General features: G+C 46.9%; 1 protein-coding gene across 4 annotated transcripts in view; it reads right to left on the bottom strand.

Moving 5' to 3' along the window:
* The window catches only part of ADCY7 (adenylate cyclase 7), a 158,410-nt gene that overhangs the window by 34,495 nt on the left and 109,866 nt on the right, over positions 1-14,049 (bottom strand). For all 4 annotated transcript variants that reach the window (XM_073576175.1, XM_073576172.1, XM_073576173.1 and 1 more), the window contains 2 exons: positions 4,257-4,384; positions 1,540-1,698 (listed from right to left, as the gene is read on the bottom strand). In XM_073576175.1, the coding sequence (XP_073432276.1) occupies positions 1,540-1,698; positions 4,257-4,384 (287 nt within the window). The remainder of the gene's footprint in view (positions 1-1,539; positions 1,699-4,256; positions 4,385-14,049) is intronic.

Below are 14,049 nucleotides of genomic sequence, written 5' to 3'. Positions count from 1 at the left end.
ACACGCCCATTGCCTCAGCTATACGAAGAGACGTGAGAGTCTGAGCGGGTGGGGAGAGGCCGGTTGGGACAGGTCCTTGGACTACTCACCTTGTACGCAGCCGCACTGTTAAGTGTGTTTTTCACCATAATGCCACAGTGGTTCGGAGTGATACAGACGTTTGCAATGCAGGATCTGGCCTCAGGGTCACTCTGCCCGTGGTTAGAGCAGAATCGATCATGAGGCACTTTCCCTTAAGCCTGTATGCCGCTGTAAACAGAGCCTAATCTAAACTCTGACCTCCCCCTATTGTAAATCATAAAACGCCTCCATAGGCTGATATTCTGTGAATACGGCTCACACATCGTATATACAGCACTCACACTTCATTAAAATTCAGCCCAAAGTGCTGACGCTGGGATCTGCAGCCACTGACATAGAGTAGGGGGTGTCCTATGTAATCTAGTGTCTAGAGGGGCTGAATGGACAGGCCGGACGGAAATCACCACTACTGTATACTCTGCATCAACCTCTGGGGGCCCATCCACAACACGCGGCATGTCATCAATGTCATCAATGTCTGTGCTCTTGTTGTGCGAGCAGTGGCTGTGACATGACAGGGCATAGAGATCCATATACAAATACAATTGTTATTCCAAAATATGTAAAACATCCCAGCAGTGAGGAGACAAACATGGAGCAACGTTTCAGCCAAATAGCCTTTCTCAAGCCTAAAACACAGTCACAAATTGCGACATGTGATTGTGACTGTATTGTAGTCTTGAGATAAGCCATTTGGCCCAAACGTTGCTCTAGTTTTGCCTCCTCATTGCTGTGATGTTCTACATTTTTTGGAATAAAAATCAGAATTGTATAGGGATCTCTATGGGGCCTCGGGGATTTTTGGATTTGCTGCCATTTTTGGAGCTGGTGGGAGGCCCGGGCGAGTAGCACGTACTCATCAGACACCTGAGAATTCTACACTAGACTGACTATGACAAGGACAAAGCAAGACTTTAGTCGGGCTACTGAGCCGCCATCTGCTGTGGAGATTTTAGGACCATGGGAACAGCATTAGGCTGAAAAACTCTATGCAATTTACCAAAGTGCAAGGTGAAATACTTTACAGTTATCCTTCACTTCCACAAATATCTGTTTGATAACCCATCTTTATAAAGAGGTTTACCGGTTTCAGAAAACCCATCAGTACCGAGGTCACATCAACAGCGCTGCAGCCGATCAGTGAGCTCAGGGGCTTGTACCATCCACTCAAGCTGAGCCATTAAGCTCAGTTAGTAGTTGCAGCACTGTTGATGTGACAGCGCTGCAGACAATTACAGACACTGGTAGACGTGTCGGAGACTGCTTGTGGGACCCGGGTAGGGTGAGCAAAGATCAGTTTTTTAAGTGTCGAAACGGAAAAGCCCTTTAGTGTTTTTGGATCAATCTCCTCACTGAAAGCAAAATTGTGCTGAATTGTTATTACTCGTCCGGCTTTAGCTTGTTACATGCACATGAGGTTTTGAACTGACAAGCAGAAAGCATTGGTCACAGTCCTACCCCGGCACGCCTGCAGACTCCATGCGATTGGCTAAGGAGACATCGTGTGACCAAACGTCAAACTGCCATTTCCGAAGTCCAATGACCCCACAGAGAACGTTGCCAGAATGGACCCCGACCCGCATGTTGATGTCCGCTCCTGTGGCTTCTCTCACCTGTCTGTAGAGATATAATAAGAATGAAATTAGCAGGTAATATATCGGCAGAGAGCAGAATACAGACTACTGCAGGGAAAATAGAGTTTGCAGATATATCTGCATTCGGATCGCTACAAAAATGTTAGGACATTAATAAGTAGCAGAATGATCGACGGCTGTAGATACTATATCTACATGAGGTGCAGCAGTCACATGCGGAAGGGGGGAAAAAAAGTGCCCGAGTTCACAATAAAAAAAAAAAGGTCTCACCAATAAACTGGTACATTTATTCACTCCTGCACATGGGCATGGTTTTCAGTCCCATATGGCTGACGTATCGTGGGTCCCGACCATAAAGTGATTACCTTTTCCAGGTGATCAGGGAATTGGGTGCTTCATTTATTGTCTCCTCCACCCTAGCTTCTGCTCAGCTTGCTCCGCTTTATCCCTGACCAGGTGATTGGAGACAGTGTGGCTGGGTATGGATCTGAACACTCTTTTGCTTGCCTTTAGATCTCCTAGTTCTGAATCCTGACTATTCTTGACCTGTGCTTCTTCCAGATCTTTGCATTTTGTACAACAGGACCCTGTCGTCCTCTCCCCTGACCGGTCTCATGGCTTCCCCTGACCAAGCGTCTCTCCTGCTCCTTTAAATACTGCACCTAATAATACTACATCGATCCTATTTCACGGAGTCTTGGTACAAACTTGTAGTAGTATTGTGAATGACTGTACTCATGTGTTCAGTGACTACGCCACCTGCTCTACCACCGTAGCAGCCCACGTCTCCAAATGGAGGTCAACACCCAATCCCATTGACACCACTCTCCAGTCAGGCAAGCACTGAGCACAAAATGCCGAATTGTGTTAAAAGATGGAAATTCATTTATAATATATAAATATTTAATTTGAAGATATAGTGTATTGGGGCCCAACACTAGATATAGGAGGAGTCTTGGAACCCCACCCTATACATAGGGCGTATTGGGGCCCAACACTAGATATGGGAGGGGTCTTGGAGCCCCACCCTATACATAGGGGGTATTGGGGCCCAACACTAGATCTAGGGTGTATTGGGGCCCAACATTAGATATAGGGGATTCTTGGGGCCCAACACTGGATATAGAGGGTTTTGGGGCCCAACAGCTGATATAGGAGGTAGTGGGGTCCAACAATAGATATAGGGCGTATTGAGGTCCAACAATAGATATAGGGGATTCTTGAGGCCCAACAATAGATATAGGGGATTCTTGAGACCCAACAATAGAAATAGGTTGCCCAGCACTAGATAGGGGAGTCTTGGGGCCCAACATTACATATAGGGGGCCTTGGGGCCCAACATTAGATATAGGGGGGTCTTGGAGCCCAATACAACACTAGATATAGGGGGATCTTGGGGCCCAACATTAGATATAGGGGCTCTAGGGGCCCAACACTAGATATAGGGAGAATCTTGTTGCCCAGCACTACATATAAGAGGGGTCTTGGTGATCAGCGCTAGATATAGGGAAGTTTGGGGGGTCTTAACTAGATATAGGGGGGTCTTGCAGCCCAGCCCAGTCTTGGTGCTCATTACTAGATACATGTGGTGTTTTGATGCTCAGCACAAGATATAGGGGGGTCATGGTGGTCACAGCTCAGTGATCAGTGCTACATATAAGGGGTCTTACATCAAAAGAGTTTTAAATTTCAGTTCAACAGGCCTCTTTAACACTTCCGTTGTCGGCAGTCAGCTGAAATCCGCCAAAGGTGAAAAAAAAACTGATCCGTCGCCGTTCAGTGATGAACGGATGATAGCGGCATCATTTAAAGTGACCGCGGTCTTCATCATTGCGATCTTCAATCCATCGTCGCGATCTCGAGGGCTACCGTGAGAACTTGGCCGCGATCTCGCGGGTTTACATGCTTGAGATAGCCATTTTCTATGTTGCGGGCATCATGAGATGAGAGAGGGGGAAAGAAAGAGAGGGGAGAGAGAGAGGGAGAGAGAGAGAGGGGGAGGGAGAGAGAGGGAGAGAGAGCGAGAGGGAGAGAGAGAGAGAGAGAGGGGGGAGAGAGGGAGGGGGGAGAGAGAGAGAGGGGAGAGAGAGAGATTTTAGCGGCTCCCGGTTAAAATGCTTCCCGGAGTTAAGATTCCGGGCATGCGCGGTTCAAAATAGCGGACCGTCAACAGCAAAAAACGTTGCAGGGTCCGTCTCATCCGCCCGGGAGCCGCTAAAATCTTGGCGGATCCGTAAAATAACGGGTGGGACGGACGACCGTCAGTCAAGATCCGCCAATAATGTAAGTCTATGGGGGAAAAAACGGATCCGACCCTTTTTTGGCGGATCCGGTTTTTTTTAAAAAATTGGCGGATTTTGACTGAAGGGAAAAAACGGAAGTGTGAAACAGGCCTTAATCAACGCTGCGGTTTTATCCTTTCCTGCACTTGTGATATCTGTGAAAATACCAAGCATGGATAAATGTATTTCACAGTATCCACTGAGATCAGCGGTCTGTCAGGGTTATGCAAAGATGAAATGGATAATCCACAGAAAGAGACGTTCTGTGCAAATGTGCTCCGCTCTGGCTCATACTCACTTTATTGCATCACACATGTCCAGTCCCATTTTGACACAGTTCTTTGCATTGTTAGGTAGAGACACCGGTAGACCAGAGACACAGTAATAGCAGTCCCCTAAAATCTTAATCCTCATGCATTCATTTTCCTGGAGAAACAGCAAATATAGATGTAAATGCAATACAATACAGTCCTAAACTTACAGGGCCTGTACCATAAACAGGATCCACCGCTCATACAGAGGATTGGTGATATATGATCACCGATGTCCCGACCATTGGGGCACCCGACATTTCCATGAATGGGGAACCTAACGTCTACATTGTGAATGAGCCTTACCGAGCATGTGCGACCACTACTCCATTAAGAGTTTATAGGAATTATTTGGCGCAGTGGTCACATATGCTCACTAATGCTTTATTCACAATCCGGACTGTAGGCCGCCCTCATTCTCGGGATCAGTTTAACTGTAAACAAATACAGTGAGCAGGAACCTCTGGAGCAAATCGCATTTTGTACAATAAATATGTATTTCTACAATGTCTAAAACAAAACAAAAAAGAAAAATACAATGTAAAAAAAAACAGAATCGCTGATGTGGAAAGAGGAGATGTCACTGTTCCAGCAGCAGCAGGAACACTGGGGCCTGTTGATTAGCTGCAGTGGTCACGTAAACAGAGCAGTACATCATCAGAGCACGCAATGAAGCGCTTGCCAGGTCATCCTACTGCCTGCTGCAGTCAATCACAGGCCGCAGCGGTCATGCTGTTGGCAATAGGCGAGTAACAATTACTTTGTTGTTGTCCCAAGCCCCTGGGAGACATTTCTCCTTGCCCTGTAATGACTTTTAGGTGTCATCAGAAACAAACTCACATCCATCTGTGTATGTTTCAAATATTTTAGGTTTGTTCTGTTATTTTTCTAATTTCCATAGTGCGCCCATACTGAACACACACCTTCCTCCATCTGTTTCCCATATACACAGCACAAAGGAGTGTTTGTGTTCTATGGCAGAAGAAATGAATGAGAGTCAATAGACAAGTAGCTTATTATGGTTCCCAATATACGGTAATCCCTGGAGTATAATCCCTAGATGGATCACTGATCTATCGCACATGCCCAATTCATCGCAGAAGCCTTTACCTGCAGAATGGTGAGTCCTGGGCATGTGCTGCTGATCAGTCATGAATCAAGCGCATGGGAACGCATGGGGTACTTGAGGTTTGAATTTGCTCCAAATTCAACATTGGGCATCAGTGTAAAAGATGAACGAGATTCCTCATTGCCTTTGTGCCCGTTTTTTGGCTAGTTGTCTGCTTTGCACAATAGTTTGTTTGCACAAATACATTATTTTATTTGAGTCTTTAAAAAAAAACAAAAGTCTAAGGGAAGAGTCAGACGCCATATAACCCGGAAAAGGATCACAACGCAATGCTCGGACTGACCGGCAATTCTCCTGACCAGAGCGTGATAGTTGCATGGAAATATATGCTGTCTTACTCAGGTCAGGAGAGCTGCCGGACAGTCCGAGGATTGCATGGTGACCCTTTGTCTGCCAATACACCGCCACTGTGTTATCTATGGAATAAAAAAAAAATGCCAGTGGCAGATCATTCAGAAAAGATGTCCAGGAGGCTGCGTCAGGGAAAACACTGCTAGGGTTTTTCTGAAGCGTGGGAGTGTGGGGGACGTGCGTAGGGGTTTGTTTTTGTTTTAAATGTATTGGATAACAGAACAGGGCACATTATACCAGAATGGGGCACAGTATGTCAGGAAATAGATTCCATGGTGCTGTACATGAGAAGGGGGTTACATACAAAGTTATAGATATAGTTAACAGTAAACAAATTTACAATGACAGACTGGTGCAGGGGGGAGAGGACAATGTTCTTGCGGACTTACATTCTATGGGATAGTGGGGAAGAGACAGAAGGTCAGGGGTGCAGCAGCTCTGGTGATGGTGAGGCGGCAGCTCAGGCGGCAAAATGGTTATTGCAGGCTGTAAGCTTTCCTGAAAAGATGGGTTTTCAGGTTCCGTTTGAAGGATCTGAGGGTGGTGGATAATCGGACGTGTTGAGGCATGGAATTCCAGAGGAAACTGGATATTCGGGAGAAATCTTGGAGGCGGCTGTGTGAGGAGCGAATAAGTGTGGAGGAGAGTAGGAGGTCTTGGGAGGATCGAAGATTATGTGAGGGAAGATATTAGGAGATTAGTTCAGAGATATAGGGAGGGGAAAGGTTGTGGATGGCTTTGTAGGTCAGTGTTAGTAGTTTGAACTGGATTCGTTGGGGAATTGAGAGCCAATGGAGGGATTTGCAGAGGGAATTTCCAGAGGGGAGAGACAGGGGAGTAGCGAGGAGAGAGGTGGATTAGTCAGGCAGCAGAATTAAGGACAGACTGTAGTGGTGCAAGAGAGTTAGCAGGGAGGCTACAGAGGAGAGGGTTGCAGTAGTCAAGGCGGGAGATGATGAGGGCATGTACAAGAGTTTTAGTAGATTGAGGGCTGAGGAAGGGACAGATTCTGGAAATATTTTTGAGTTGGAGGCGACATGAGGTGGCAAGAGTTTGGACGTGTGGTTTGAAGGACAGGGCAGAGTCGAGAGTTACTCCGAGGTAGTGGATTTCAGGTGCGGGAGAGAGCGTGATGCTGTTTACCATAATAGATAGATCGGGTAGGGAAGATACGTGAGATGGAGGAAAGATAATGAGTTCAGTTTTGTCTACATTGAGTTTTAGGAAGCGAGTGGTGAAAAAGGAGGATATGGCTGATTCTGGGATTCTGGACAGCAAAGAGGTGACATCTGGGCCAGAGAGGTAGATCTGAGTGTCATCTGCATACAGGTGGTACTGGAAGCCATGGGACTTCATGGGTTGTCCTAGGCCAAGAGTATAGATGGAAAAAAGTAGGGGTCCCAGGACAGATCCTTGGGGGACTCCAACAGAGAGGGGGCTGGATGAGGAGGTAGTGTGGGAGTGGGAAACGCTGAATGTGCGGTCAGAAAGGTATGAGGAAATCCAGGACAGCGCAAGGTCTTTGATGCCAAGGGAAGAAAGAATCTGTAGCAGTAGGCAGTGGTCAACTGTGTCAAAGGCAGAGGACAGGTCGAGAAGGAGGAGGATGGAGAACTATCTGTTAGCTTTGGCTGTGAGTAAGTCATTATTAATTTTGGTCAGGGCAGTTTCAGTAAAGTGGTGGGGGAGGAAGCCAGATTGCAGGATGTCAAGGAGGGAGTTAGATGAGAGGTGGGAGGAAAGTTGAGCATGGACATGCTGTTCAAGGAGAAGGAGTTTGGAAGCAAATGGGAGCAGTGATATGGGGCGATAGCTGGGCATAGCAGTTGGGTCAAGGTTTGATTTTTTGAGGATGGGTGTTATGGTGGCATGTTTGAAGGCAGAGGGGAAGGTACCAGAAGTTAGGGATAGGTTGAAGAGATGGGTTAGGGCTGGAATGATCATGTTAGTGAGGTTGGGGAGCAGGTGGGAAGGGATGGGGTCAAGTGCACAGGTGGTGAGGTGTGATTTGGAAAGGAGATGAGTAAGCTCTCCTTCAGTGATGTTGGAGAGGGAGGTTATTAGGGAAGGGCAGAGGTCTGGTATGTGGAGTAGCTGGGGTGGTGGAACTGTAAAGGTTTGCCTTGTTTGGTCGATCTTGTTTTTGAAGTAGCTGGCAAAGTCCTCAGCAGAGATGAGGGGAGTTGGAGGTGGCAGTGGTGGGCAGAAGAGAGAGTTAAATGTGCTGAACAGTTGTTTTGGGTTGTGCGATAATGAAGATACAAGGTTTGTGAAATATGTCTGTTTAGCAGAGGTGAGGGCTGATTTAACTCCTTAACGACCGCCGATATGCCTTTTATCGGCGATAATTAAGGGTACTTAAACCACAGCGCCGAAAATTCACGGCGCTGTGGAGTAAGTAAATAGCGCCCCCCAGTTTCGGATTTTCTCCGGGGTCTCGGCTGCAGGGGGTAGCTGAGACCCCAGAGAACATGAATCGGGTCGGTTTTTACCGACCCCGCTTTTGCGATCGCCGTTATTAACCCTATAACTGCAATTGCAAAAAAAAAAAAGCTGCGATTTTGCATTTAATTTCTCTTTGCTCTGATGTGATCGCCCCCTGTACCTCCCGGTGGTCCTCTGTCCCCTCCCGGTGGTCCTGCATCCCTGCGGCTTCCTCCGGTGGGCGCCGCTATCTTGGTTCCGGAGAAAATGGCGGGCGCATGCGCAGTGCGCCCGCCGGGAATCTGCAGGCTCCGGCTGGCAGATTCCATTCATTCATTTTGATCACTATGATAAACTATCATAGCGATCAAAATAAAAAAAATAGTAAATAGCCACCCCGTTTATCACCCCCTTAGTTAGGCAAACATAATGAAATAAAGAAAATATTTTTTTTTTCATTTTTCCATTAGGGCTAGGGTTAGGACTAGGGTTAGGGTTAGGGCTAGGGTTAGGGTTAGGGTTGGAATTTGGGTTAGGGCTAGAATTAGGGTTAGGGTTGGAATTAGGGTTAGGATTAGGGCTAGGGTTAGAATTAGCGTTAGGGCGAATTATGATTAGGGTTAGAATTAGGATTAGAGATTAGGGTTGGGATTAGGGTTAGCGTTGGGATTAGGAGGGTTAGGGGTGTGTTGGGGTTAGGGTTGGAGCAAGAATTGAGGGGTTTCCACTATTTACCAACTTTGGGGGTCTAATTTCTCCTGTTACCCTTGGGAAAATAAAAAAAATTGGGGGCTTAAAAAAAAATCACTTTTTATTTTCACAGCTCTGCGTTATAAACTTCTGTGAAGCACTTGGGGGTTCAAAGTGCTCACCACACATCTAGATCAGCTCCTTGGGGGGTCTAGTTTCCAAAATGTCACTTGTGGGGGGTTTATACTGTTTAGGCACATCAGGGGATCTGCAAACGCAAAATGACGCCCACAGAACATTCCATCAAAGTCTGCATTGCAAAATGGCGCTCCTTCCCTTCCGAGCTCTCCCATGCACCCAAACAGTGCCCCCCACATATGGGGTATCAGCGTACTCAGGACAAATTGCATAACAACTTTTGTGGTCCAATTTCTCCTGTTACCCTTAGGAAAATAAAAAATAGCAGGCTAAAATATCATTTTTGAGGAAAAAAAATGATTTTTTATTTTCACGGCTCTGCGTTTATTAACTTCTGTGAAGCACTTGGGGGTTCAAAGTGCTCACCACATATCTAGATAAGCTCCTTCGGGGGTCTAGTTTCCAAAATGGGGTCACTTGTGGGGGGTTTATACTGTTTAGGCACATCAGGGGCTCTGCAAACAACATGACGCCCACAGAAAATTCCAACAAAGTCTGCATTCTAAAATGGTGCTCCTTCCCTTCCGAGCTCTCCCATGCGCCCAAACAGGGGTCCCCCTCCCTCACATATGGGGTATCAGCGTACTCAGGACAAATTGCACAACAACTTTTGTGGTTCAATTTCTCCTGGTACCCTTAGGAAAATAAAAAATAGCGGGCGTTAAAATAATTTTTGAGGAAAAAAAAAGATTTTTAATTTTCACGGCTCTGGGTTTATAAACATCTGTGAAGCACTTGGGGGTTCAAAGTGCTCACCACATATCTAGATAAGCTCCTTCAGGGGTCTAGTTTCCAAAATGGGGTCATTTGTGGTGAGTTTATACTGTTAGGCACATCAGTGGCTCTGCAAATGCAACATGACACCCGCAGACCATTCCATCAAAGTCTGCATTCCAAAATGGCGTTCCTTAGCTTTCGAGCTCTCCCGTGCACTCAAACAGTGGTTCCCCCCCCCATATGGGGTATCATCGTACTCAGGACAACTTTTGTGGTCCAATTTCTCCTGTTACCCTTGATAAAATAAAACATAGCGGGCTAAAAAATCATTTTTGAGGAAAAAAATAGTGATTTTTTATTTTCACTGCTCTGCGTTATAAACTTCTGTGAAGCACTTGGGGGTTCAAAGTGCTCACCACACATCTAGATAAGTTCCTTCAGGGGTCTAGTTTCCAAAATGGTGTCACTTGTCGGATTTTTTCTCTGTTTAGGCACATCAGGGGCTCTCCAAAAGCGACATGGCGTCCAAACTCAATTCCAGCCAATTCTGCATTGAAAAAGTCAAATGGTACTCCTTCCCTTCTGAGCTCTGCCGTGCGCCCAAACAGTGGTTTACCCCCACATATGGGGTATCAGCGTACTCAGGACAAATCGCACAACAACTGTGGGGGTATGATTTCTTCTGTTACCCTTGTAAAAATAAAAATTTGGGGGCGAAAAGATCATACGTTATAAACTTCTGTGAAGCACTTGAAGGTTCAAAGTGCTCACCACACATCTAGATAAGTTCCTTAAGGGGTCTAGTTTCCAAAAGTGAGTCACTTTTTGGGGGTTTCCACTGTTTAGGAACATTAGGGGCTCTCCGAACGCAACATGGCATCCGATCTCAATTGCAGCCAATTCTGTGTTGAAAAAGTCAAATGGCGCTCCTTCCCTTGTGAGCTCTGCCGTGCGCTGAAAAAGTGGTTTACCCCACATATGGGGTATTGGCGTATTCAGGAGAAATTGCACAACACATTTTGTGGTTTATTTTCTCTTTTACCACTTGTGAAAATAAAAAAAATTGGTTCTGAAGTAAATCTTTTGCAAAAAAAAGTTAAATGTTAATTTTTTCATTCCACGTTGCTTTAGTTCCTGTGAAGCACGTAAAGGGTTAATAAACTTCTTGAATGTGATTTTGAGCACCTTGAGGGGTCTAGTTTTTAGAATGGTATCACATTTGGGTATTTTCTGTCATGTACACCCCTCAAAATGACTTTAAATATGATGTGGTCCCTAAAAAAAATGGTTTTGTAAATTTTGTTGTAAAAATGAGAAATCGCTTGTCAACTTTTAACCCTTATAACTTCCTAACAAAAAAAATTTTGTTTCCCAAATTGTGCTGATGTAAAGTAGACATGTGGGAAATGTTATTTATTAAGAAATTTATGTGACACATCTCTCTGATTTAAGGGTATAAAAATTTAAAGTTTTACAATTGCAAAATTTTCGCCATATTTCCATTTTTTTTCATAAATAAACACAAGACATATCGAAGAAATTTTACCACTAACATGAAGTACAATATGTCACGAAAAAACAATCTCAGAATCAGTGGGATCCATTAAAGCATTCTAGAGTTATAACCTCATAAAGTGACAGTGGTCAGAATTGTAAAAATTGGCCCGGTCATTTAGCTGTAAAATGGTTCTGTCACTAAGGGGCAAAAGGCAAGTGTAGCTTGTTTGAAAGCAGTGAAGTCGTCTGGCAGGCGTGTTTTCTTCCAATGCCGCTCTGCGACCCTGGATGCTTGTAGAAGTTTTTTGGTGAGGTTGTTGTGCCAGGGTTGCCTATTGGTTTGTCGCACTTTGCTATGCATGAGAGGAGCGACTGAGTCTATGGCTGATGTGAGGGTGGCGTTGTAGAAAGCGGTGGCACTTTCTGTGTTGTGGAGTGAAGATATGGAGGACAGAGGTACAAGAGCGTCTGTAAATGTCTAGGTGTGCGAGGTTTCTGCGAGGATGTGCTAGTGGCTGGACATGGGGGGCAGGTGAGAAAGGCAAGGATGAGAAGGTGAGTAGATGGTGGTCAGATAGGGGGAAGTGAGAGGTTGTGAGATTAGATAGGGAACAGAGGCGGGTGAAGATGAGGTCTAATGTATGTCCATCTGTGTGGGTGGCTGTGGAGGACCACTGAGTAAGTCCAAAGGATGAGGTAAGTGACAGGAGTTTGGAGGCTGCTGGCTGGTGGGTGTCAATGGGGATGTTGAAGTCCCCCATGATGATGGTGGGCATGTCAGAAGAGAGAAAGTGGAGGAGCAAGGTGGAGAATTGGTCGATGAAGGCAATGGCTGAGCCCGGTGGTCGGTATATGACAGTCATTTGGAGATTAGAGGGAGAGTAAATACGGACAGAGTGAACCTCGAAAGAAGGGAGGGATAAGGGAGGGTGGGGGTTGGATAGGGTTGAAGGAGCAGTTTTTAGAAAGGAGGAAACCCACTCCTCCACCATGTCTGTTGCCAGGGCGAGGAGTGTGGGTAAAGTGGAGGCCGCCATAACTCAGCGCGGCCGGGAAGGCCGTGTCAGGGGGTGTCAGCCAGGTCTCAGTAAGGGCCAGGAAGGAAAGGTTGCGGGAGGTAAAGAGGTCGTGGATCACGTGGAGCTTGTTGCAGATGGAACGAGCATTCCAAAGTGCTCCAGAAAGAGGGTGCGGGAGGGAGGGGGTCAGTGGCACAAGTTTTAAGTGTGAGGGATTGCGGTAGTTTCTCTTAGTGTGAGAAAGACCGGGGTGAGGATTAGTGGGATGTATGAGGCAGGGGGGGCCAGGATTAGGGGTTATGTCACCAGCAGTGAGAAGAAGCAGAGAAAGGGAAAACAGGTGGGTGAAGGAGAGTGATCGTCTTGTATTGTATTTTAGTAGGAGAGCTCTGAGGTTAAGGAGTATGTCTGCAGATAAAGCGAGGTGAAGGGGGAAAGAGAGAGGGAGAGATAGTTATTTGGTTCAAGGGTGCAGGGGTTTGGGTATAGTGAAGGAGAGTGAAGATTAGTGGAGCAAAAACGGTGACGGCAAATGTGAGCATGGTTAAAGAGCAGGGTAAAAAAAAAAAAGCAAGTAAAGTAAGAAAGCAGTGGTTAGTCTTACCCTCTGACCGATTTCTGGACTATTTCTGGTATATTCTATTTGGATTAACTCCTTGTACCCTGTAGCACTCAGCACTGTAGCATTTTTCCTTATTCATTTTGGCACTGCAGCACTTTCTTTAGCAGAGCATTTTGTGTATTGCTACACTTTTTACAAAAAGCATATCGTGCACTTTGTTCTATTTTTTGTGCAATATATTTGGCAAATATAGTCTATATCAGGCCCGGATTGGCAATATAACCAACCGGGCATTTTCCCGCTGGGCCGCTGTCACGTGGGCCGCGGGTGGCCGCTTGCCAGCTGCTGCGGCCACTGTTGCTCCTGCCGCTGGCCCTCTGCGGGCACGGCGGTGATAGTTTCAAGTTCCTCCCGCACTGCAGGGAGATAAGCCGCCACACCTCCCCCCACGCACCCCATCCTCGCCTTAGCATGAGACCCCCTCCCCTCCCCTCCCCAGCCACTCACAGCATCGCACTCGCTTGCCTGCTCGCTCTGTTCGCAGGACCTGTGATGAGGTCACAGGAGGGGAGGAGTCAGGGGGTCACATGATCAGCAGGAGCCTTTGTCCAGACCCCCGATCATGTCACCCCTGACTCGGCCCCTCCTGTGACCTCATCACAGGTCCTGTGCGCTCAGCCTTGCCTCTACCGTCTGCAAGACTCTGCTTTGTTGTTGTCATGGTACTGGTTGAGGTATGTATGTGTGGGGTCAGGATTTACAGTGTGGATGTAGCAGAGCTGTGTGTGTACGAGGTGTACGGAGCGGAACCGTGTGTGTACGAGGTGTACGGAGCGGAGCCGTGAGTGTACGAGGTGTACGGAGCGGAGCCGTGAGTGTACGAGGTGTACGAAGCGGAGCCGTGAGTGTACGAGGTGTATGGAGCGGAGCCCTGTGTGTACGAGGTGTACGGAGCGGAGCCGTGTGTGTACGAGGTGTACGGAGCGGAGCCGTGAGTGTACGAGGTGTACGGAGTGGAGCCCTGTGTGTACGAGGTGTACGGAGCGGAGCCGTGAGTGTACGAGGTGTACGGAGCGGAGCCGTGAGTGTACGAGGTGTACGGAGCGGAGCCGTGAGTGTACGAGGTGTACGGAGCGGAGCCGTGAGTGTACAAGGTGTACGGAGCGGAGCCCTGTGTGTACGAGGTGTACGGA

This window comes from Dendrobates tinctorius, unplaced genomic scaffold (genome assembly GCF_039654945.1).
Source record: "Dendrobates tinctorius isolate UK_male_01 unplaced genomic scaffold, ASM3965494v1 ptg000047l, whole genome shotgun sequence".
In the NCBI taxonomy this organism is placed as follows: Eukaryota; Metazoa; Chordata; class Amphibia; order Anura; family Dendrobatidae; genus Dendrobates; species Dendrobates tinctorius.
Note: the sequence above shows the minus strand (reverse complement) of the source record. Positions and strands in the feature narration are given on the sequence as shown.